Source organism: Mobula birostris, chromosome 2, assembly GCF_030028105.1.
Source record: "Mobula birostris isolate sMobBir1 chromosome 2, sMobBir1.hap1, whole genome shotgun sequence".
Classification (NCBI taxonomy): Eukaryota; Metazoa; Chordata; class Chondrichthyes; order Myliobatiformes; family Myliobatidae; genus Mobula; species Mobula birostris.
The window spans coordinates 132,859,117-132,885,440 of record NC_092371.1 but is presented as its reverse complement, the minus strand read 5'-3'; the positions used below and the strand labels follow the sequence as shown (position 1 = coordinate 132,885,440).

At 40.3% G+C, this 26,324-nt stretch overlaps 1 protein-coding gene across 5 annotated transcripts in view; it reads right to left on the bottom strand.

Annotated features, from left to right (window-relative positions):
- The window catches only part of LOC140191307 (cullin-9), a 332,978-nt gene that overhangs the window by 245,245 nt on the left and 61,409 nt on the right, over positions 1–26,324 (bottom strand). For all 5 annotated transcript variants that reach the window (XM_072248616.1, XM_072248607.1, XM_072248588.1 and 2 more), the window contains 2 exons: positions 23,950–24,468; positions 544–685 (listed from right to left, as the gene is read on the bottom strand). In XM_072248616.1, coding sequence (XP_072104717.1) covers positions 544–685; positions 23,950–24,468 — 661 coding nt within the window. The remainder of the gene's footprint in view (positions 1–543; positions 686–23,949; positions 24,469–26,324) is intronic.

Sequence of the window (26,324 nt, the reverse complement as noted above, 5' to 3'; positions counted from 1 at the left end):
GCAATCACAGAAAAATACATTTCATATGTCAGTGATAGTAAACCTGATCCAGATATGGCTTCTCACACAGCATTACTCAGCCAGTGTCACTTCATTATCCAGTCCTGATACTCCTCTCAAAAGAATATACCAACGTGCAATCAGTTCCATTTTCTTGCTATTCTCTGACTAAACAGCCACCAGTTTAGTACCATCTCATGTCAGAACACATCAACAATGAATTCAGTTTCATTCAGTACTCATTTCTTTGCAAATGTGAAAAATATTAACACTTTGCCACTTACATTAGGGCGATATCTATCTTTGGGGCCTGCCACAGAAGAAAAACCACAACCACTAGGATACAAGAAAGTTGCAGGTGGGAGAGGAATTCCTGAAAGCTAAAACATTTCTGCAGGACTGATCTGCAAGTTGTAGATCAGTCCTGCAGACTCAAACTGTAGTTTCAACTCAAAACTTTGAGTTCAAAACTGTAGTGCAACCATTCAAAAGACTGATTTACACACACTGCTCAAACATGTGCTTATATATGCTCAAATTTACCTGTCGTAAGTTTAAGATTTTCAGCAAGAGATGAAGCTTTCTCATGCGATTCCTTCTCCACGTGCCCACTTGATCCATCCCCAATGATCTCAATCATGTGCCAATGTACCCAGTATGTTCTATTTAACTGGTACCAGAAAACCTGGAAGTAAAAAGGACATAGTAGAAATCAGAGCAAGTCTAATCACTTCTACTCCTACACAACTTCCCACAAAGTGAGAGTTTCAGTAGGAAAGAATAAAAACAACGTACACACTCATAACATCAAAGGCAACATATTGCAGATGCTGGAAATCTGACAATAGAATGGAGAAACTAGAAATATTCAAGATCAAGCAACATCTGTGGAGAGAGAAAAACAAAATCCAACAAAAGCTCAAATAATTATAAATAATAGAACATCTTGAAGAGAACAAAATGGAGCAGTCAGCATGATTTATCATCACGTTTAGCTCATCTACTGAAATTCTTTGAGAATATGTCAAAGGAAACATTAAGTATTGAACTTTCCTCACAGGCATTCTTAAATGTCCAACATAGAGAAAGACAAGGACAGTAGACGTTGGAATCTGGAGTGATAAAACAATCTGCTGGAAGCACCAAATGGGTCAAGCAGGGAAGGAAAGAAATTATTGAAATTTTGGGTCAAATCCCTGCATCATGACCACAATCGGACTGATCAATGAGGTCAGAGCATAGATTTGGGATAACAATGATGTGCATTAAGAATTGGGTACAGAACTGTAAGAACGGGTATTAACAAACCTTTCTCATGTTGGCAGACTGTAGTTAACGGGAAGTGTCACCTCACCTGCAAGGACTGTTTGGGCTCTGAACGGTAGTGAGAGAGGAAGAGTAGGGGCAGCTATGTCTCTTGTTCCATTCGCAAGGATGAATATCAGGAGGGAGATCAGTGGGAAAGAACAAATGAGTCACGTAGAGTGTGATCCCTGCGGAAAGCGGAAAGTTTGGGGGGGACGGGGACGGAGACGTGCTTTGCGATGAACCCTAAACAGTCCTTCCAGGTGAGGCAACACTTCACCTGTGAGTCCATTTGGATCATCTACTGTATCCAGTGCTCCCAGTGTGGCCTCCTGTATATCAGTGAGACCTGATGTAAATTGAGAGACATCTTCACCAAGCACCTACGTTCTATCTGCCAGAAAAAAAAAGGATCCCCTGGTGGCCACCCATTTCAGTACGTCCCTGCTCTTTATTTCACCCTTCCCCGTCTCCTGGTTTACACCTATAACCTACCACAACCTGAGTGCGACCTCACTGCAACAGTAGAGAAGGTCGTGGATTGATATATCGGAATGGGAATGGAAAGTGTATTTAAAATGGGTGGCCACTGGGAGATCTCACTTCTTCTGGTGGACAGAGCATAGGTGCTCAGCGAAGCAGTCTCCCAACCTAGGTGGGGTCTCACTGATATACAGGAGTGCCACACCTGGAGCACCGGATACAGTATATGACCCCCAACAGACTCACAGGTGAAGTACTGCCTCACCTGGAAGGACTGTTTGCAGCCCTGAAAGGTAGCAAAGGAGGTGGTGTAGCACTTGTTCCACTTGCAAGGATAACTGCCCTGAGGAGATTGGTGGGAAGGGATGAATGGACAAGGGAGTGATCCCTGTGGAAAGCAGAAAGTGGGGCGGTTGGGGAGTTGCTTCGTGGTGGGATCCTGTTGGAGGTGGCGGAGGTTCCAGAGAATTATGTGTTGGACACGGAGGCCGTTGGGGTGGTAGGTGAGGACAAGGGGAACCCTATCCCTGGTAGGGTGGCAGGAGGATAGGGTGAGAGCTGATGCGTGTGAAATGAAAGCGATGCGGTTGAGGGCAGCATTGATGGTGGAGAAAGGGATGTCCTTTTCTTTGAAAAAGGAGGACATCTCCTTCATTCTGGAATGAAAAGCCTCATCCTGAGAGCAGATGCAGTGGAAACGTTGGTATTGAGACAAGGAGATGGCATCTTTGCAAGTAACAGTGTGAAAAGAGATAAAGTCCAGATAGCTGAAAGAGTCCATGGGTTTATAACAGACACCAATAGATAAGCTGTCTCCAGAGATAGAGACACTGAGAAAGGGGAGGGAGGTATCGGAAATGGATCAGATGCATTTGATCATCACTTGATAAGCCTTGCAATTTTCTCGATTCATTTTCGTTCTTTAAAAATTGTACCAAATTAGCGATTGCTCCCAAACTAACCAATGGCACAATTAAATGGAATCCACTGTACTTGGAGTTCTAGAAGGCGCAGATAGGGTACCGTTTGGGAGACTTATCAATTAAATAAGGATGTATGGAATCGGAGGAAATATATTAGGGTGGATGGAAGATTGGTTAACCAAGAAGAGGCAGACAGAAAGTTAAGATAAATGGGTGTTTCTCAGGTTGGCAGTCAATCTTGAGCGGTGTGGCACATGGTTCAGATCTAGGCCCATAACTGTTTGCAATATATATTAATGATTTGGAAGAGGGGACCAAGTGTATCCTATTTAAGTTTACTGATGACACTAGATTGAGTAGAAAAGTAAATTTAGAGAGGTACAGATAGGTTAACTGAGTGGACAAGGCATGGCAGATGGAGTACAACATCAGTAAATGCGAGATCAGCCACTTAGAAGCAAATATAAAGTACAGGATTATTACTTAAATAGTGCAAGATTGCAAAGATTGTGCAGAGGAACTTGGGATTACTTGTGCATGAATTGCAAAATGCTGACTTGCAGATGCAACAGGTTACCAAGGTAAATAGAATGTTGACCTTCATTGCTAAAGAGATTTAACTTGAGAACAGGGGAGTTATGCTGCAACTGTACAGGGTAATTCTTTTCAATATTTTTATTAGTTTCTACATAGAAGAATACAGAGTACAAGTACATATAAAAGTCAAAAACAATAAAAACTACCAATTACATTCTATCTATTCATAATAACAATCTCATTACTCCGTATTCATGTAGGTTAGTCAACAGTTATATTGAAATATACTAATTTATTACAAAAATAGAATCTAACCCCTACCAAGACCGAAGTTGTTTATTAAGGAGAAAAAAAGGCAAAATACCTTCTCATATAATAAAAATTAATAATAGCCAACATCTAAATTTGAACAACAAACTGAGGGTTTTGAAAGTTTTGAAAATAATTCAGAAAGGGTCCCCACAATGTTTGAAAGTCTTGACAAGATTCAGAAATTGAACAAATCTTCTCTAAATCTAAGCATGACATAATGTCGCATAACCATTGAGCATGAGTAGGAGGAAAAACATCTTTCCATTTAAACAAAAGCATCCTCCTAGCTATAAGAGAGCTAAAGGCCAAAATATGTAAATCAGATGTCTTCAGCTTGATATCTTGTCCTGCAACAATACCGAACAGGCCCGTCAGAGGATTAGGCTTAAAATTGACTTTCAAAAGTAAAAAAAAAAGTTTGAAAAACTTCCTTCCATGATTTTTCAAGACATGGACAAATCCAAAACATATGAATTAATGAAGCTTCTCCATTATTACATCTGTCACAGTAGAGAGATATATCTGAATAAAAACGAGATAGCTTATCTTTAGTCATATGGGCTCTATGTACCACCTTAAATTGTACGAGGGAATGGCGAGCACATAGCGATGAAGTATTAACCAGTTTAAAAATTTCATTCCAAGTTTCCTCAGATATTGATATCTGTAAATCTTGTTCCCAGAGATTCTTAGTTTTGTCTAAAGGAATATTCCTCATCTCCAGTAACATACCAAAATATTAGATATTGAACCTTTATGAAAAGGTGTCAAATTAAAAATTATGTCTAGTAAGTTCTTATCTGAGCTTATATGAAATGTGCATAATTGAGATTTTAGGAAGTCTCTGATTTGTAGATATCATATTTAGCTGATTATTGCTCAAATGAAAAAAGGTTTCCTCCAACAAGCAGATCCTAAAAACATTTAATACCCAACCTGTCCCATTCTTTAAAAACTAAATCAGTCATGGAAGGTTAAAAAAAAAATTAAAATAAATGGGGCTAGAAAGGGAAAATCTCAATAAACCAAAATATTTTCTAAATTGTATCCAGATCCTCAGAGTATGTTTAACTACTAAATTATCATTTAGTTTACTTACAAATAACGGAAAGTGAAGATCCAAGAAGAAAAAATAGTAGGTGATGTATTAACAGAGTTAGCTTCTAAAGAAACTCATACCAGACAGTCTACACGATTAATATAATATAGCCAAAACATAAGATATCATATATTAACTGCCCAATAACAGAACCTAAAATTAGGTAAGGCTAAACCTCCAGACTTTTTAGGTTTTTGAAGATGAACTTTATTTAATCGAGGACGTTTATTTTACCCATATATAGGAGGATAAAATAGATTCAAGAGAATCATAAAAGATACATAAATTTAGGTAGAATATTCATTTTAATAGAATTAATTCATCCAATCAACGATATTGAAAGAGGTGACCAATTTAATGATATCTTTTTTACATAGTTCAATAAAGTAAGAAAGTTTTCTTTAAACAGGTGTTTGTAATTCTTAGTGACTGTTACACCCAAATAAGTAAATTGATTCCTTACAAATTTAAAAGGGAGATTAGTATTAATTGATACCAAATTATTAAAAGGAAATAATTCACTCTTATGTAGGTTCAATTTATATCCTGAAAACTGGCTAAAACAGGAGAGTAAAGGAAGTACGCAAGGTAACGAGGTCTCAACATTAGAGATAAAAAGCAATATATCATCAGCAAAAAGCGAGATTTTGTGGGCGATACCTCTCCTTAAAATACCACAGATATCATTAGATTCTCCAAAAGCAATGGCAAGGTGTTCTAAAGCTAGATCAAAAAGCAAAGGACTCAACGGACAACCTTGTCTAGTTCCACAGTGAAGTTTAAATGGTTTGGAATTTTGAAAATTAGTAAGAACCCGAGCAGGAGATAAATAGAGTAATTTAATCCATTTAATAAAATCTGGTCCAAAATTAAATTTTCCTAAGGTTTTAACTAAATAATTCCATTCAACCCGATCGAAGGCCTTCTCAACATCTAAGGATATCACACATTCCAAAACCTCCTGAGAAGGAGAGTAAACATTTAATACACGGCGTATATTAAAATGTGAAAATCGGTTTTTAATAAATCCAGTCTGATCATCAGAAATAACAGAAGGTAAAATATTTTCAATCCTACAAGCCAAAACTTTAGAAAGAATTTTAGTATCAACACTGATCATTCTGTTGGGTCCTTGTTCTTTTTCAGGATAAGCAAAATAGAAGCTTCATAAAAAGATTGAGGCAAACTACCCAATTTGAAAGAATCCAAAAAGACTAAGTGTGACTGCGGTATAATTAATGAAGAAAAGGCCTTATAAAATTCTCCAAAAAATCCATGTGGACCCGGAGCCTTCCCCGAGTGTAATGAACGTATAGCCTCGGCAATTTCCTCATAAGAATTGGGTTGATCCATCTGTTTGCAGTTATCTGCAGAAAGTGCAAGGATATTTAATTGATCTAGAAAATTATTCATTACAGTATTATCTTTAGGGACATCAGAACTATAAAGTTTAGAATAGAATTCTCTAAAGGCATCATTTATTTCAGAGTAATCAGTTGTCCTATCAGCAATAGTTTTGCAAATTTCTTTAATTTGTCGTGTAAGGGGTTTCTTCTTTTATGTTACTGCTAAGGCTAATAAAATGGCTTCTTTGTTATGTTATAATAAAAATGGCTTTTCTGTAATAACAACTGCGATGTAAGGAGTTCTCTCTCTCTCCCTGCTTGTTTGGGTTATATTATTGATAATAGAGGGAACGAACCGATGAGTGCCCATGTTATTCTTTTTTTGGGTGATATTCTGTCTCATATGGCTGGGAACCGTGTGGTTTGGCCGGCTTTTCGGGAGGAGACCCGAAGAGGAAGGAAGTGCTGGACGCGCTCTGGTCGACCACCGTGGTTGGTCCCGAGCAGCGAGTCGAGGGGGTCGGAGAAGATCGCATGGTGGAAAGAGGACCCCATTAATTGAGCTCCAACGGTTGTCCATAAAGTGGTTGAACTCTGATAGTTTGGCGCCTTTTACTTTCCCTTTTATATTGTATCTCTATTAATTACATAGTTCCATTAAGATTTATAAAGTATAATCTGTAAATCGTACATTGTGTGCTGTCTGATATTTGATGTGTGAGTTTCTACCAGGTGGCATTACACAGCAACTACGCAACCATGAGACATGGTTTGGCGGGTGGACGGGGTCTCCCCTAGATAAACACGAGCCGATAGCCCTGAGCATTACAGTCGTTTAAGTACAGAAGTTTTTAACTGTTTGGCCAATAATTGCCTGATTTATCTCCAAGAATGTAAAATTGAGTTTTATCTTTAAGAAGTTGAGTTTCAATTGGATATGTTAACAAAAAATCATATTTAGTTTTAACTTCAACACATTTTTTATATAAAACAGGATCTGGAGCTATAGCATATTTTTTTATCTAATTGTTTCAACTGATTGGCTAATTAAATTCTTTCTTTATTAGCTTTACTCTTAACACTTGCAGTATAAGAAATATCTTGTCCTTTAATATAGGCCTTGAAAGTATCCCATACAGTAAGATTAGAAGTCTCGTCCTTTCTATTCTCTTCAAAAAACAAAATAATATGCTTCTCTAGAAATTTAAAAAATTCCTTTATCAGATAACAAAGTTGTATTAAAACGCCAAAATCTGTTGGTTAGAGGAAGACCAGGGGGTTTTAAAGGTAGAAATATAGGAGCATGATCTGAAACAGTAAACTCTTTATATTCACAGGAATGAACTGATAAAATCATCTATCGATAAAAAAAATCAATCCTGGAACATGTGTGATGAACATGGGGGAAAAAAACGAATATTCCCAATCTAAAGGATGTAAAAAATGCCAAATATCAACTATACCACACCTCAATAAAAAGGATTGAATAAACAAAGCTGATTTATTAAGAAATGCTGGTCTAGAAGATGATCGGTCTAAAATTGGGTCTAGCCAACAATTAAAATCTCCTCCCATCACCAAAGAATAAAGATTCAGATCTGGTAAAAGTGAAAAAGAACACTCAAAGAATCCTGGATCATCTACATTTGGGGCATTCACATTGGCAAATACTATTAATTTATTATCTAGTTTTCCAGAAACTATAACAAAACGTCCATTAGTATCAGACACTACTTCATGTTGGACAAAGAAAGTGTATTATCTATAAGAATTGAAACTTCTCTAGATTTGGCCTGAAAAGAAGAGAGAAAACAAAGTCCATTCCAACGGCTAAAAAAACAAATTATCACATTTGCGTGTGTGCGTTTCTTGTTAAAAAAAAGGGACCTTAAATTTCTTAATTTAAGCAAAAATCTTATTACGTTTAACAGGGTGATTTAACTCTTTCACGTTAAAACTAAGTAAATTAATAGCTTGGTGCATTTTTAATATTATTTAAAGGAAGGGTTAAAATGTAAGTTAAAAACCAAACCATAAACCTTGAGAAATGGTAACCAAGCAACAAGTTGGCTAAAAATTCAGAAACAGCTTCCAGGGAAAAAAAAACCATACTCCCGCCCACCTCCCAAAGAAAGAAAACCAACCAAAAGAAAGTCAGCATCTAAAAAACTACAGACAACCCCCAAAAAAACATGGTGATCGCTCCAATTAGTTTCAAGGTTATTTATATTCCAACCTAGACTAAACAATATCCAAACAAGAAATTCAATTGTCGTATATCAAAAATACAGTATTAAAAAATACGAAAAGAAATCAGTTACAACGGTTTACCAAAAGTAAAAGATACAATTATTCATACAGAAAGACATTAAACATTAATCTTATACCTTCATGGAAAAACAGACTAAGCAGTTAGCCTTCAAAGTTAAAAAATCTTTGAGCTTCAACATTCAAACAAAACCATTCGAAGGATCCATCTTAATGAGATTCTCAGTTAATCTGCGTAGCCAAGGGACGGGTTAAAACCCTTATTTAAAAAATTCCAACAGAGCTTGTTTAAATTTAGCACATTCCTGCATAACCTCAAGCGAATAATCTTCGAGAATCTTAACATTCCACCCTATAACCAATTATGCCCCTTCGACGGGATTTGCAAATTAAAAGTTTAATCGTGTGTCTTCGTGTAAGGAGAAACTAAACAGTTAGCTTTTGGATTTTAAAAACTTCTGTGCTTCAACAGATGAGCGAAACCATTCAAAAGAACCATTTTTAAGTGTGATTCTGAGTTAGGCTGGGCAGCGAAGGGAAGACTTGAAACCCTTATTAAAAAGCTCCAACATAACTTCTTTGAACTTAACCTGTTCCTGCATAACCTCAGGCAAATAATCTTCCACAATTCTAATCTTGCGACCATTATAGTCAATCATGCCACTTCAACGAGATTTGCGAATTAAGAGTTCCTTTGTTTTAAATTCCTGAAAACAGATTATTACTGATCTTGGTCTCTGATTGTTAGGAGGACTGAACGCAGGAGATCTGTGAACTCGATTGATCATAGGCACAAACGTCAAAATCTCCGGAAATAATTCTCGCAAAAACTCCATAGGATGATTACCTTCAACTAATTCTTCGAGACCCAGAACCCATAGGTTGTTCCTTCTACTTCTATTTTCTAGGCTGATAATCTTGTCCTATAATTCATCCACTTCCATTTCCAAAACCAACAACATTTCTTCATTATTTTTAATACATTTATTGTGTTCATTAAGAGTTTGTTGAATAAAATCCAGTTTACCATCTGTTCGTTTAAATTCAGTGCTGAATTGTTGAAACTTCTTAGAAGCTTCTCATGTATGGATTTGCAGCAAATCCATAATAGAATCCAAAGAAGTGGGAAGATAATCTTTTTTAGTACCTCTGGCACTCCATCCAGCCATAATGAAAGAATATCACACTTAAAAAAGTTTCAAGACAGGTTGGAAATAGTAAGATAATTAAAGTTGGAGCAACGGCAGAATGCTGTTACTCCATCAGCCACCACCAGGAAATCTCCCAGGGTATGTAGCCGCACCAAGAGTATTGGATGCAATTCTGATCTCCTTACTTGAGAAAAGATATACTAGCTTTGGAGGCAATGCAAAGGAGGTTCACCAGGTTGATTTGTAGATGAGGGGTCAGATAGGAGAGATCGAGTCACCTGGGACTATACTAACTAGAATTTATAGAATTCAGTGGCAATCAATCCCTTTCATAATGTCGTATGAGAAATTGAGTGTAATTTCTCATACAAGATTATGAAAGACATAGATAAGACAGACACAAGGAGGCACTGCCTCAGGATTCGGGGCAATAAAATTAAGATGGTAATGAGGAGAAGCTGCTTTTCCCAGACTAATGAATTTGTGAAATTCTCTGCCCAGGGAAGCAGTAGAGAATACCTCGAGAAATGCACTTAAGACGAGGTTAGATTTCTGCATAGCAGTAGAATTAATGGTCATGGGGAAAAGGCAGGTAGATAGAGCTGAGTCCACTCTCCCCCACTGATCTCACTCCTGGCACTTAGCCTTGCAAGCAGAACAAGTGCCACACCTGCCCCTACACCTCCTCCCTCACTACCACTCAGGGCCCCAAACAGACCTCCCGGGTGAGGCAACACTTCACCTGTGAGTCTGTTGGAGATGAGTCATCTACTGTATCCGGTGCTCCCCGTGTGGACTCCTGTATGTCAGAAAGACCCGACGTAGGTTGGGAGACTGCTTTATTGAGCACCTACACTCCATCCACCAGTAAAAGTAGAATCTCCCAGTGGCTATACATTTCAATTCCACTTCCCATTCCCATACCAACATATCAGTCCATGGCCTCCTCTACTGTTACACTGAGGCCACACTCAGCTTGGATGAGAAATACCTTATATTCCATATGGGTAGCCTCCTACCTGATAGCATGAACATCAATTTCTCAAACTTCCCCAGCAATGCCCCCCCCCCCACCAATCCCCTCTCTCACCTCACCTCCTCACCTGCCCATCACCTCCGGTGCTCCTCTTCTTTCTTCCATGGCCTTCTGTCCTCTCCTATCAGATTCCCCCTTCTCCAGCCCTGTACCTCTTTCCCCAATCAACTTCCCACCTCTTTTCTTCACCCTGCCCCCTCCCAGTTTCACTTATCACCTTGTGATTCTTCCTCCCCTCCCCTTACTTTGACTCAACCTTTTTCTCCAGTCCTGATGAAGGGTCTCAGCCCAAAACATCAACAGTACTCTTTTCCATAGATGCTGCCTGGCTGTTGAGTTCCTCCAGCATTTTGTCTGCGTTGCTTGAACCCTTTCTAGTTCACTTATTGCTCAAATCGGTCCACTGATGATGCCATACTCTCCGAACTCCACTCTGAACAATCCCACCTAGAAAATGGTGCCTCATATCCCAGGATGCTGTCTATTGACTTCAGCTTCGCATTTAATACGATCATCCCTAAGAAGCTGATCTCCCTGGGTGCCAACACATCTCTCTGTTACTGGATTCTGGGCTCTTGACAGAAGGCTACATGTGCGGGCAGTGGGAAAATTATCCCTCTCATACTTCTTGATATTGTCACTCGAAACTCAGTGCCACACAACTTTGCCACTTAGATCTGGCCCACGTCTTCATCAACCAACTAATGGTCATGGGGAAAGGGCAGGTAGATAGAGCTGAGTCCACCGCCGTATCAGCTGTGATATTGAATGGTGGTAAGCACAAAATAATCTGCAGATATTGCGGTCAAAGCAACACTCACAACACGCTGGAGGAACTTAGCAGGTCAGACAGCATCCGTGGAAAAGATCGGTCGACGTTTCGGGCCGGAACCCTTCATCAGGACTGCAGAGGGAAGGGGCAGATGCCCTATAAAGAAGATGGGGTGAGGGTGGGAAGGAGAAGGCTGATAGGTTCCAGGTGAAAAACCAGTAAGGGGAAAGATCAAGGGGTGGGGGAGGGGAAGCACGGAGGTGATAGGCAGGAAAGGTGAAGAAAGATTAGGGGAAAACACAATGGGTAGTAGAAGGAAGTGGAACCATGAGGGAGGTGATAGGCAGCTGGGGGAGGGGGCAGAGTGACATAGGGATAGAGGAAGGGTGGGGGAGGGAATTACTGGAAGTTGGAGAATTCAATGTTCATACCAAGGGGCTGGAGACTACCTAGACGGTATATGAGGTATTGTTCCTACAACCTGAGTTTAGCCTCATCATGGCAGTAGAGGAGGCCATGTATGGACATATCTGAATGGGAGTGGGAAGCAGGGTTGAAGTGGGTGGCTACTGGGAGATCCTGTCTGTTGTGGCGGACGGAGCGGAGGTGCTTGATGAAGCGGTCCCCCAATCTGCGTCGGGTTTCACCGATGTAGAGGAGGCTGCACCGGGAGTGCCGGATGCAATAGATGGCCCCAACAGACTCACAAGTGAAGTGTTGCCTCACTTGGAAGGACTGTTTGGGGTCCTGGATTTCATTGTTTCAGGTGTGATAGAATTGGAGGGGCAAAAGGGGGAGGTGTTGCATTGCTTGTCAGAGAAAATACTACAGCAGTGCTTTGGCAGGACAGATTAGAGGACTCGTCTAGCGAGACTATTTGGGTGGAATTGAGGAATGGGAAAGGTGTAGTAACGCTTATAGGGGTGTATTATAGACCACCTAATGGGGAGCGAGAATTGGAGAAGCAAATTTGTAAGGAGATAGCAAATATTTGTAGTAAGCACAAGGTTGAGAGCGTGGGAGATTTTAGTGTTCCACACATAGACTGGGAAACCCATTCTGTAAAAGGACTGGATGGTTTGGAGTTTGAAAAATGAGTGCAAGATAGTTTTTTGCAACAATACGTAAAGGTAACAACCAGAAAAGGGGCAGTGTTGAATCTCCTGTTAGAGAATGAGATAGGTCAGGTGACGGAAGTATGTGTTGGGGAGCACTTCGGGTCCAGTGATCACAATGCCATTAGTTTCAATATAATTATGGAGAAGAAAAGGACTGGACACAGGGTTCAGATTTTTGATTGGAGAAAGGTTAACTTTGAGGAGAAACGAAAGGATTTAAAAGGAGTGGATTGGGACAATTTGTTTTATGGGAAGGATGTAATAGAGAAATGGAGGCCACGTAAAGGTGAAATTTTGAGGGTACAGTATTTTTATGTTTCTGTTAGGTTGAAAGGAAAGGTTAAAAGTTTGAGAGAACCATGGTTTTCAAGGGATATTGGAAACTTGGTTCGGAAAAAGAGAGAGATCTACAATAAATATAGGCAGCTTGGAGTAAATGAGGTGCTCGAGGAATATAAAGAATGTAAAAAGAATCTTAAGAAAGAAATTAGAAAAGCTAAAAGAAGATATGAGGTTGCTTTGGCAAGTAAGGTGAAAATAAATCCAAAGGGTTTCTACAGTTATATTAATAGCAAAAGGATAGTGAGGGATAAAATTGGTCCCTTAGAGAATCAGAGTGGACGGCTATGTGTGGAGCCAAAAGAGATGGGGGAAACTTTGAACAATTTCTTTTCTTCAGTATTCACTAAGGAGAAGGACATTGAATTATATAAGGTAAGGGAAAGAAGTAGGGTAGCTATGGAAACTATGACGATTAAAGAAGGGGAAGTACTGGCGCTTTTAAGGAATATAAAAGTGGATAAGTCTCTGGCTCCTGACAGGCTATCTCCTAGGACCTTGAGGGAAGTTAGTGTGGAAACAGCAGGGGCTCTGACAGAGCTATTTCAAATGTCATTAGAAACAAGGATGGTGCTGGAGGATTGGCATATTGCTCATGTTGTTCCATTGTTTAAAAAGGGTTCTAAGAGTAAACCTAGCAATTATCGGCCTGTGAGTTTGACATCAGTGGTGGGTAAATTGATGGAAAGTATTCTTAGAGATGGTATATAAATTATCTGGATAGACAGGGTCTGATTAGGAACAGTCAACATGGATTTGCATGTGGAAGGTCATGTTTGACAAATCTCATTGGATTTTTTGAAGAGGTTACTAGGAAAGTTGATGAGGGTAGAGCTGTGGATGTTGTCTATATGGACTTCAGTAAGGCCTTTGACAAGGTTCCACACAGAAGGTTAGTTAGGAAGGTTCAATCGTTAGGTATTAATATTGAAGTAGTAAAATGGATTCAGCAGTGACTGGATGGGAGATGCCAGAGAGTAGTGGTGGATAACTGTTTGTCAGATTGGAGGCTTGTCATATATATTAATGATCTGGATGATGGGGTGGTAACTTGGATTAGTAAGTATGCAGATGATACTAAGGTAGGTAAAGTTGTGGATAATGAAGTCGGCTTTCAAAGCTTGCAGAGAGATTTAGGCCAGTTAGAAGAGTGGGCTGAAAGAAGGCAGATGGAGTTTAATGCTGATAACTGTGAGGTGCTACATTTTGGTAAGACTAATCAAAATAGGACATACATGGTAAATAGTAGGGCATTGAAGAATGCAGTAGAACAGAGGGATCTAGGAATAATGGTACATAGTTCCCTGAAGGTGGAATCTCATGTGGATAGGGTGGTGAAGAAAGCTTTTGGTATGCTGGCTTTTATAAATCAGGGCATTGAGTATAGGAGTTGGGACGTAACGTTGAAACTGTACAAGGCATTGGTAAGGCCAAATTTGGAGTATTGTGTACAGTTCTGGTCACCGAATTATAGGAAAGATGTCAACAAAATTGAGAGAGTACAGAGAAGATTTACTAGAATGTTACCTGGGTTTCATCTCCTAAGTTATAGAGAAAGGTTGAACAAGTTGGGTCTTTATTCCTTGGAGCGTGAATGTTGAGGGGGGATTTGATAAAGGATTTAAAATTATGAGGGGGATAGATAGAGTTGACGTGGATAGGCTTTTTCCATTGAGAGTGGGGGAGATTCAAACAAAAGGACATGAGTTGAGAGTTAAAGGGCAAAAGTTTAGAGATAACATGAGGGGGAACTTCTTTACTCAGAGAGTGGTAGCAGAAGTGGTTGAGGCAGGTTCGATGTTGTCTTTTAAAATTAAATTGGATAGCTATATGGACAGGAAAGGAATGGAGGGTTATGGGCTGCGTGCAGGTCGGTGGGACTAGGTAAGAGTAAGAGTTCGGCATGGACGAGAAGGGCCAAGATGGCCTGTTTCCGTGCTGTAATTGTTATATAGTTATGAAAAAAAAAATAGCAGAAAAAACAATTCATAGAATTAGGGATCCAAGAACAAAAGTAATAAAAAATAAGCTAAGTGAAATTCAAGAAGCTTTTGAAATGTTTTACAAAACTCTATATTCCAAAGTTCCAGGGGGAAGCATAACCCAGACTGACACCTTCCTGAATTCTTTACAGTTACCAACTTTAAGCAAGGAACAAAATACAACGATGATTGTTGAGATAACTGAAGCAGAACTAAAAACTGCAATTAGTAGGCATAAAAGAAGCAAGTCACCAGGATCAGATGGATATACGGCAGAGTGTATAAGGAGTTGAGTTAATCCCTGTTTTACTCCCCACACTGAACTGGGCTCCAATGCGCAAATGCCACCCAGCTAGGAGGACGCGATAATCTCAACTATATGAAAAGAAGGCAAGGATAAAATGAAATGTGGGTCATTTAGACCAATATCTGTTCTTAATGTGGATTATAGAATATTTACCTCCATCATGGCCAAATGATTAGAAGAGTTTCTACCCACACTGACACATAATGATCAGACAGGTTTTATACACAAGACAATATACAACGGACACTTCACATTATGGATCCTATACAAAAAAATGAAATTGAAGCAATAGTGATAAGCGTGGGTGCTGAAAAGGCATTTGATTCGGTTAATTGGAATTTTCTCTACAGAGTTTTACATAGATTTGGTCTACATGACACAATTACTAAAATTATACAGGCATTCTATGACAATCCTACTGCTAGGATTAAAATTAATGGATTTTTATCTAATAGTTTTACCCCAGAAAGGGGCATGAGACAGGGTTGTGCATGGTCACCTCTACTCTTCGCATTATATCTGGAACCATTAGCTCAATACATCAGACAAAATGAAGATAGCAGGGAAATTACTATTAAAGGAACAGAGCATAAACTGGCCTGTTACGCAGATGACATTTTGATCTATCTAGGGCAACCAATGTACTCTTTACCTAAATTGATGCAGTCCTTTGGACAATATGGTCAATTATCAGGATACAAGATCAACATAGATAAAACCCAACTACTTTCATATAACTATAGTCCACCAAGGGAAACTGAAAGTAGATATCTTTTGGCATGGCAAACAGAATCTGTCAAATATTTGGGCATCAAGATTTGGCAAAACTATCAGAATGCAATTATCAGCCTATATATAAAAAAAAATTAAGGAAGATATACCAAGATGGAACCTAATTCCTTTTCTTGGTCTCAGTTCAAGGATTGAATCTATTAAAATGAATATACTGCCCAGACTACTATATCTCTTTCAGACCCTACCAATAGAGATTAACCAAAATCAATTCAATGGATGGAACAAGATGCTATCAAGATATAAATGGCAAAGTAAAAGGCCTAGGGTTCATCTCAAAACTTTGCAATTAGCCAAGGAAAAGGGAGGATGGGACCTACCTTCCCTTAGAGATTATTATTTATGCTTTATACTTTATTGTCGCCAAACACTTGATACTAGAACGTACAATCATCACAGCGATATTTGATTCTGCACTTCCCGCTCCCTGGATTACAAATCGATAGCAAATATTAAAAATTTAAATTATAAATCATAAATAGAAAATAGAAAATGGAAAGTAAGGTAGTGGAAAAAAACCGAGAGGCAGGTCCGGATATTTGCAGGGTACGGCCAGATCCGGGTCGGGATCCGTTCATCAGTCTTATTACAGTTGGAAAGAAGCTGTTCCCAAATCTAGCTGTACGAGTCTTCAAGCTCCTGAGCCTTCTCCCAGAGGGAAGAGGGTGTTGGCTGGGTGGGTCGTGTCCTTGATTATCTTGGCAGCACAGCTCCAACAGTGTGCGGTGTTAGTGAGTCCAAGGACGGAAGATTGGTTTGTGTGATGTGCTGCGCTGTGTTCACGATCTTCTGCAGCTTCTTCCGGTCTTGGACAGGACAACTTCCATACCAGGTTGTGATGCACCCTAGAAGAATGCTTTCTGCGGTGCATCTATAAAAATTAGTGAGGGTTTTAGGGGACAGGCCAAATTTCTTTAGTTTTCTCAGGAAGTAAAGATGCTGGTGGGCCTTCTTGGCAGTGGACCCTGCTTGGTTGGACCAAGTCAGGTCCTTTATGATATTGACCCCGAGGAACTTAAAGCTTTTGACCTGTTCCACTTGCGCACCACTGATGTAAATTGGGTCGTGCAGTCCGCTACTCCTTCTGAAGTCAACAACCAATTCTTTCGTCTTGCTGATGTTGAGGGATAGGTTATTGTCTTCGCACCATGCCATCAGGTTCTTAATTTCCTCTCTGTACTCAAACTCATCATTACCCAAGATACGGCTTACAATTGTGTCATCAGCAAACTTACATATTGAGTTCGATGAAAACTTGGCTACACGATCATGGGTATACAGTGAGTACAGCAGGGGGCTGAGTACGCAGCCTTGTGGGGCACCGGTGCTCAGAGTGATTGTACAGGAGAGCTTGTCCCCTATTTTTTACAGCTTGTGTGAGGAAGTTGAATATCCAGCTGCAGATCTGAGTGCTAAGGCCCAGGTTCCGGAGCTTAGGAATCAGTTTATTTGGAATGATGGTATTAAAGGCAGAGCTGTAAGTCAATGAAAAGGAGCCTTACGTATGCGTCTTTATTCTCCAGGTGTTCTCAGGAGGAATATAGGGCCAGAGAGATGGCATCTGCCGTTGACCTGTTGCTCCAGTAGGCAAACTGCAAAGCATCAAGGTTGATCAGTAGGCTGTGGTTGATGTGTGCCATAACCAATTGCTCGAAGCACTTCATAGCAATTGATGTCAGAGCCACAGGTCGATAGTCATTCAGGCATGCTACCTTGCTCCTCTTCGGCACCGGGATTATCGTTGCCTTCTTAAAACATGAGGGGATCTTAGACTGAAGCAAGGAGCAGTTGAAGATGTCAGCAAACACTCCAGCTAGCTCGCTTGCACAGGCCCAGAGAATCCGTCCTGGGATGCCATCTGGGCCTGTTGCCCTCCTTCTAACGTCCTCCTCAGTGACGATAAATCTCGATGCCACCAGGTCTGATTCGACGCTCTTCTGTTCGAATCTTGCGTAGAATACGTTAAGTTCGTCAGGAAGAGAGGCGCCACAGTTATTGATATTCCCAGCCTTTTCTTTGCGCCCAGTGATCTCATTTAGACCCTGCCATAGTCTACCAGCATCCCTCTGGTTAGCCTGGGCTTCCAACTTGGCTCGATATTGCCTCTTGGTGCCCTTAATGGCTTTCCGGAGTTCACGCCTGGATCCCATCTAGCGACTGGTATCCCCGGACGTAAAAGCCGCAGCTCTTGCCTTCAAAACAGACTTGACCTCATAATTCATCCAAGGTTTCCAGTTAGGGAATACCCGGATCGTCTTGCCAGACACACAGTCCTCTGTGCATTTCCAAATAAAGTCCGTGACAGCTGAGGCATACTCATCGAGGTTAACTGCTGAGTCCTTGAATACTAACCAGTCCACCGATTCAAAGCAGTCACGGAGGACCTCATCCATTTCCTCCGTCCAACACGACACTACTTTTGACGCTGTGACCTCCCGCCTCAGTTGCCGTTTATAAGCCGGGAGGAGGAGTACGGCCTGATAGTCCGATTTTCCGAAGTGAGGTCGTGGGATGGAACGGTAGGCATCCTTGACTGCTGTGTAGCAGTGGTCAAGTATATTCGGGCCTCTAGCAGAGCAGGAGATATGTTGAAGTAACTTTGGTAGCGCCTTTCTGAGGTTGGCCTGGTTAAAGCCCCGGTTGTAATGACAAAGCCTCCGGATACCTGGTCTCAAGTTCACTGGTGTTGGCATACGGTATGTTCAGAGCACACTCTACGTCTGCCTGGGGGGGAATGTAAACCGCTGTCAGTATGACCGAGGTGAATTCCCGTGGCAGACAGTAGGGACGACTCTTCACCGACAGGTGTTCCAGGTCCGGCTGCAGGACCTTGTCAGTGCCACTGTGTCCGAGCACCACACAGTGTTGATCAGTAGGCAGACACCACCTCCCCTCATCTTGCCCGAAGACACCGTGCGGTCCATCCGATGGATCGAAAATCCCTCCAGTCGGATGGCACAGTCGGGGGTGGCAGGGGAGAGCCAGGTCTCGGTGAAACAGTATTTTGCAGCACAGTTGAGAGCTGTGATATGCTGGTGCAACCCATCATATGATGCTCAATGATAAAACATTGAGGAGAGAATACTTTTCATTCCCATACATGCAATTTTGGCTGATAACAATCTACAAAGTTACATAAATACTATTGATAACCCGCGGGTGAAATGGACTCTTAAAATATGGAAAACTATTATAAAAGAATATAAACTAGAGAGAGACCTTGAAATTCTTAAATGGTGTGCACATGACTCGGATTTTACACCGAATAAACTGGATGCTAGATTTAAGGACTGGACAGCTAAAGGAATAACAGTTATTTGCAATATAATGAAAGGAGGAACACTGTTCAGTTTTGAAATACTCAAAGAGAAACACTTATTAGAAAAACAAGACTTTTACCGGTATTTACAGATGCGATAGTGTGTTAATAGGACAGTTAAAAATATAACCAAGGCAAGTACATGTCCAATAGAGCTATTTAGAAAAGCATATAATTCAGACAACGGTAGTAGGATCATTTCAAGCGTGTATAAGGGTTTGTCAAATCTTAAAACACATTCGACTTCATATATTAAAAAATGGGAGAAGGAAGGAGGGGTAATAATATCTGACAAAGACTGGACAATAATATGGAGGTATCAATGGAAGTGTACCAGTTTACAGAAATGGAGGGAGTTTGGGTAGAAAAACCTGATAAGATATTATATTACACCCTCTCAGAAATCTCATTATGATAGTAACCTCTCTGTTTGCTGGAAAAATTGTGGAAGTCAAAATGCAAACCATTATCATATTTTCTGGGAATGCCCCGTGGATCAAAGACTATTAGAGTGGGATACATAATGCCCTACAAGACATCTTTAAATGTGAAATACCCTTAGAGAGTAAGACTATATATTTTGGGCATATACCCCAAGAATGGTTGAAAAGAGATAAATATTTAATGAACGTACTGCTGGTGGCTGGTAAAAAGATCCTTACCAGGAAATGGTTATCACAGGAGAGCCCAACTTTAAATGTACGGATGGAAATTACAATGGACATTTACAAAAACAGCAACTGTTAATCATAAGCTGGAACAATTTTATTCATACTGGGAAAAATGGTTTAACTACATAATACCTCATAGGCCTGATTTTATTCTTGTAAGTCAGCGGTAACCAACCACCGAGCCGCGGACCGGTACCGGGTCACAAAGCATGTGCTACCAGGCCACGAGGAAACGATATGATTTGGTGATGAGTCATCTACATCTTTCCTCATTCCCTGTCATGCCCATTGTTGAGTTTGAACGCACGCAAGGTCACTACGCATGCGAGGTCATTACCCACACGTCACCATGTCAGCGCCGGAAGGAGATCAACTCCTTGAGCTTGCAAATGACGGCGGGCTGAAAAGTATGTTTGACATAACATCTCTGCTGGCATTCTGGATCAAAGTCAAGGCTAAATATCCTGAGATAGCCACAAAAGCACTGAAAACGTTGCTTCCATTTCCAACATATCTCTGCAATGAATGCAATGAAAACTAAATTGCAGAATAGACTGGACATAAGGAACCCCCCCTTCAAGTATCGCTGTCTCTCATCACCCCTCGATGGCACTGTCTTGTTGCAGGGAACAAGTATTCAGCCCAGGGCTCCCACTGATTCAGCAATATTGGTGTGTTGTAATGATTTTATATGTTCATACGGGGAAAATATGTGCTGTGTGTTTAATATCCAAACGTTACTTAAAATGTTATGATGCTATTGACTTATAAGTGACTTATATAACCATATGACAATTACAGCATGGAAACAGGCCATCTCTGCCCTTCTAGTCTGTGCCAAACGTTACTCTCACCTAGTCCCACCGACCTGCACTCAGCCCATAATCCTCCATTCCTTTCCTGTCCATATACCTACCCAATTTTTCGTTAAATGATAATATCGAACCTGCCTCTACCACTTCTACTGGAAGTTCGTTCAACACTTACTTCAAGTTCCCCTGTCCTCCCCTAACAATTGACTTATCACTATATTTATGCGAGGAAAATATGCGCTGTGTGTTTAATACTGAATTTGTTAGATAAACCCTTTTAGAAATGAAATTGAGTGTATTAGCCACTTATCACCTATATTCCAGTCGTGATTAACACCCCTTCCACGAACAGAATCGCCAAAAACAATTTGTAGGAAAAAATCTGCACGTACACGCATACACAAGTCATGCATGCACACACAGGTGCCCACACAAGGCTTCATGGTCAATGTACTCTTTCTTGGGGTAAACACAACGTATTTGACTGCTACTCTTGTCCATTGGCAACCCTACCCCCCCAACCCCCGGGTCGGCCGGTCCGCAAGAATATTGTCAATAATAAACTGGTCCGCAGTGCAAAAAAGGTTGGGGACCCCTGTCATAAGTCAATGAATATGTTGTTTAAAAAAAGATCAATCCCTACTCTGTACATAGTTTTCTTCTTTCGATTGTTCTTTCTTTCCTCTCCTTTCTATAAGTGTATACCTCAGATAAATATTATGTGGAGATTTGTGACAAATATGATATGATATATATGTACAGTATCTGAAATACATCTTATGGAAATGTTTGTTTGATGATGAAATTCAATAAAAAATAAATTAAAAAAAAAAGAAAATGATGCCAGAAAACCCTACGACTTCTGTCCTTCTAATGTCAAGTACATATATATGTGTAGGTACATTAAAAAATTTACTTGCATTAGCATCACAGGAATGAAGCATCATATAAGCAGCACTCTCAAGAAAAACATAAATTGAACACAAATTATATAAAACTTTTACAAGAAAACACAATTAGAACAAAAAATGCAATTGCACAAAAATGCACTTTTATGCGAGGTGGTTGAAGCAGTCACTGCTTTTGCAGTGACTACCCTCTGCCCTCAATGCATTCGCTCCAATGAACCACCATTTCTATCATAGTAAGGGGAAAAGATGTTTTCTTGCAAGACTGAAAATATGCTGCAGAACCAACCGCTCTAACAACACTGTTCAAGACAGCTACACTTGCTGCAGCAACTACATGAAAATTGCTGAAAAATGCATGACTTGTCAACAACAACCAGGACACGTTCAATCCAGTCAAATACTCAACTCATTAAAACTCAAGTACACACTAAGGCATCATGGATTGCAGCAGCTTAAGGTGGTTCTCATCAACACCTATTCGAAGTATTTGTGATAAACAAAATCTCAGTAATAAAACGTGAAAAAAATTAATTCAAAAGTTTGAGAATTACCCACAACAATGTTGGTGCATGAATAGGCTCAACTTAGCAAAAGCTTGGTAGTACAGGTGTCCCCCCCCCCCCCCTTTACAAAGGTGGAGCGTTCCTATGAAACCTTTCCTAAGGCGAAATGGCATAAAGCGAAGAACCATTAATTTATATGGGGAAAATTTTCGTAAAAGCGAAAATCCTCTTTGTAATGTGAAAATAGGTTACTAATGTAGGTCTTTTGTAAAGTCGAAGTGGCGTAAGGCGAACATTCGTAAAGCAGAAGACACGTATAAACACCTTCCCCATGAGGTGAAACTCATTAACAGATGTTAAACAAAGGTCCAACTGCCCACATAAAAATAGTTGGATAGAAAATTGGTTGGCAGACAGGAAACAAAGAGTAGGGATTAACGGGGCCCTTTCAGAATGGCAGGCAGTGACTAGTGGGGTACCGCAAGGCTCGGTGTTGGGACCACAGCTATTTACGATATATATTAATGATTTATATGAAGGGATTAAAAGTAACATTAGCAAATTTGCAGATGACACAAAGCTGGGTGGCAGTGTGAAATGTAAGGAGGATGTTATGAGAATGCAGAGTGACTTGGACAGGTTGGGTGAGTGGGCAGATGCAGTTTAATGTGAATAAATGTGAGGGTATCCACTTTGGTGGCAAGAACAGAAAGGCAGATTACTATTTGAATAGTGTCAAGTTAGGAAAAGGGGAAGTACAACGAAATCTAAGTGTCCTTGTTCATCAGTCACTGAAAGTAAGCATGCAGGTACAGCAGGCAGTGAAGAAAACTAATGGCATGTTGGCCTTCATACAAGGGGAGTTGAGTATAGTAGCAAAGAGGTCCTTCTGCAGTTGTACAGGGCCCTGGTGAGACCATACCTAGAGTATTGTGTGCAGTTTTGGTCTCCAAATTTGAGGAAGGACATTCTTGCTATTGAGGGAGTGCAGCGTAGGTTCACGAGGTTAATTCCCGGGATGGCGGGACTGTCATACGTTGAAAGATTGGAGTGACTGGGCTTGTATACACTGGAATTTAGAAAGATGAGAGGGGATCTGATTGAGACATTTAAGATTATTAAGGGATTGGACACGCTAGAGGCAGGAAACGTGTTCCTGATGTTGGGGGAGTCCAGAACCAGAGGCCACAGTTTAAGAATAAGGGTAGGCCATTTAGAACGGAAAAACCTTTTCACCCAGAGAGTTGTGGATCTGTGAAATGCTCTGTCTCAGAAGGCAGTGGAGGCCAGTTCTCTGGATGCTTTCAAGAAAGAATTAGATAGAGCTCTTAAAGATAGTGGAGTCAAGGGACATGGGGAGAAGGCAGGAACGGGGTATTGATTGTGGATGATCAGCCATGATCACAATGAATGGAGGTGCTGGCTCGAAGGGCCAAATAGCCTACTCCTGCACCTGTCTATTGTCTATTGTACTAATTTCCTTGAGTAACACAATTCCCCAATGAACTGCTGATTCACCTTATTGAATTTAGCCTACTTTGCTGCCCAGGTGTGACAAAGTGAAAACAGAGACCACCACTCAAAGGAGGAAATTTGAAAAATCATTAAAGACACTCCTTATGCATTTCCTTTGACATGATCATATAGAAAAATTCCAAATTATTTCAAAACCTGTTAGATCATATAGTACATGTACATAAGTCTGCATTTCTTTTACTTACTATTAAGAAATTTTTAAGCAGAATTATTATATGACTAAGAAAAATGTGTCACCAGCAATCTAAAACAAATTAAGTCTGATGAAAATGACAGAAATGGACTATTGACCAGTCAATAAATTTCCACCATTGTCCCCTTAAGTAAATTCCAAAACAGTCCTGTTATTTCATGAACGGATGAAAACATTTTTTAGTCAGGTTGCATCTCCTCAAAGTACATTATGATTGTTCAAGGACATTCTTACCTGCACAGGTGGTGTCCCATCATTGCTGTATCTAAATTCCCCTTCATCTCCACAACTGACTTGTTCATAATCCTCCAGCATCTTCACAGTCATGCCTGCCTTCAAATTTTCCTGAATATATTCCACATAACTGCCTCGACTGGCAAAGTTTGAGCGAGATTTATAAGCCGTAGCAATTTTTTTCCGAGGTTGCGGTATCAAAAGGCTATTGGTGGTCATACTCCGTGGCTGAAATATTGATTTTATGTTTCTGGGCAGCGCTTCACTTGTTGACCCCATTACATGATCAGGTTGTTTATTCCGATCCCAGCCCATGACACGAACTAACTCAGAGATCAGATTTGCCATTGCCATGGTGAACTCAAACTCGCGTGACAGTCGAGTCTGTTCTGGTACATGCAAGGCAGCACACTCCTGGCGCTCTCCACTCACATCTTGTCCACTATTATTTAACTTGTCCATCAGCGAAGTGACACATAGATAACGTTTTACCAAAGAAAATAAGAGTTTACCAGGAATCTGAAATAGAGAAAGAAAGAGCATGTAACCATCCAGTTAACACTTCATTTACTGTTCAAGCCACCTGTGATAATCAAAGTTGAAGTTCAAAGTAAAATTATTAATATACACACATTACTATACTACCATGAAATTCATTTCCTTGCAGATATTCAATCAATACAAAGAAACACAATAGAATCAATAAAAAACTGCACACAAAGACAGACAAACAACCAATGAGCAAAAGACAAATTGTGCAAACACAAAAACGAAAAATAAAAATAATACAACCAATGTGCAAAAGACAAATTGTGTAAATACAAAAACAAAAAACAAAAATAATATATTAATAAGTAATATAAATATCAAAAACATGAGTTGGCGAGTCCTTGAAAGTGAGCCCAGTTCAATGTTATCTACTCTGGTTCAGGAGCCTTGATGGTTGAGGGGTAATAACTGACGCTGAACCTGGTGGTGTGGGACCCAAGGCTCCTGCACCTCTTTCCTGATGACAGTGGTGAGAAAACATGGCCTGGACATAGGGTGCCCTTGATGATGGATGCTCCCTTACTGCGACAGCACTCCTTGTAGATGTCCTTGATGGTGGGGAGACTTTTACCCGTGATGGACCTGGGCATATCCACTACTTTTCAAATCATGAAATTCATCAGGAATCATGAAATTCAGCTTACTTCCACTCTCTGCAGATTCTGTCTGGCCTGAATGGTACTTTTAGAATTTTCCAGCTTGAGTTCACATTTCCAGCATTTCTTATTTTCAAGCATTGAAGAAGGGTGAAATAGTTGGTGGGGAAATTTGAGCACTGAAAACTGGGTAGAAGGAACCAATGGAAGCCACTGTGCTGGTGCCAATGGATAGAAGTAACTGTGTGGCATGAGCTGTGGAACTAAAGATAATACTTTAAAGGTGAGCTTATCGAAGAAGCAGCAAGAGGATTTCTGGTTCTCTATACTGAACATTTCATAGCATGCGAAGCAAGTTATCACTTAGTTTAGGATAGCTCTAGTGCTCTGGTAGACTGATTCTGGAGTGATTAAACATGAAAATGCAGAAAGGCAAACAATTATTTCGGTGATAACCCAGCAAAAAACCTACTTGAACTGTTCCTTACCTAAATATCCATGACAAAGGTATCGGTCTATGGTAGCACCGACAGAAATACTCTGCCACTGTCCTCACGGAAGGCACTCCCATCTTTGCACTGAGGACACCATCATATTGTGTACTTTTTAATATGCTACAAGACCATCTCAATAGCACTGAACATACCTCAAAGCTCAGTGCAGTCCATCGTGGAATAAGTGGAAAAAATATTAAACCACAGCCACAATCCCCAGCTCAGGCTGCACCTCTAAACTCAGTCGCTGGAGAAGAATGGCATTTATAAGACAGGCTACTATGATGGGCAACAGTCACTCACAGTGAGCTGCAAGTCAATGGCTGCAAATGGAGATGAAGTTCATGGCTCCACAATCTCTTGCACAAAAAGGGTATTAATGGAAGAGTGGCAAGAAGACCTGGCTGAGGGGAAAAAAAAGCATATACTTGCCCATAAAGACTTTATAAAGCATCATAGAGAAGATACTGTAAAGATGTGGAAAAAGGTCTTGTGGTCAGATGATGCTAAATGGAACTTTTTGGCCTCAACACCAAGTGCAAATCTAATACTGCACATCAGCCAGGTAATACCATTCCAACTGTAAAGTATGTGTAACATACTGTAAGGTTTCACTGTTAATGTAATGGCCTCTCTGTAATGTTTCACTGCTAATGTAATGGTTTCTCTGTAGCAGCACTGTTTGGATTATGACTAGAGATAACAGGGTTTTGGAATGCAGGGGCTATCCAATGAG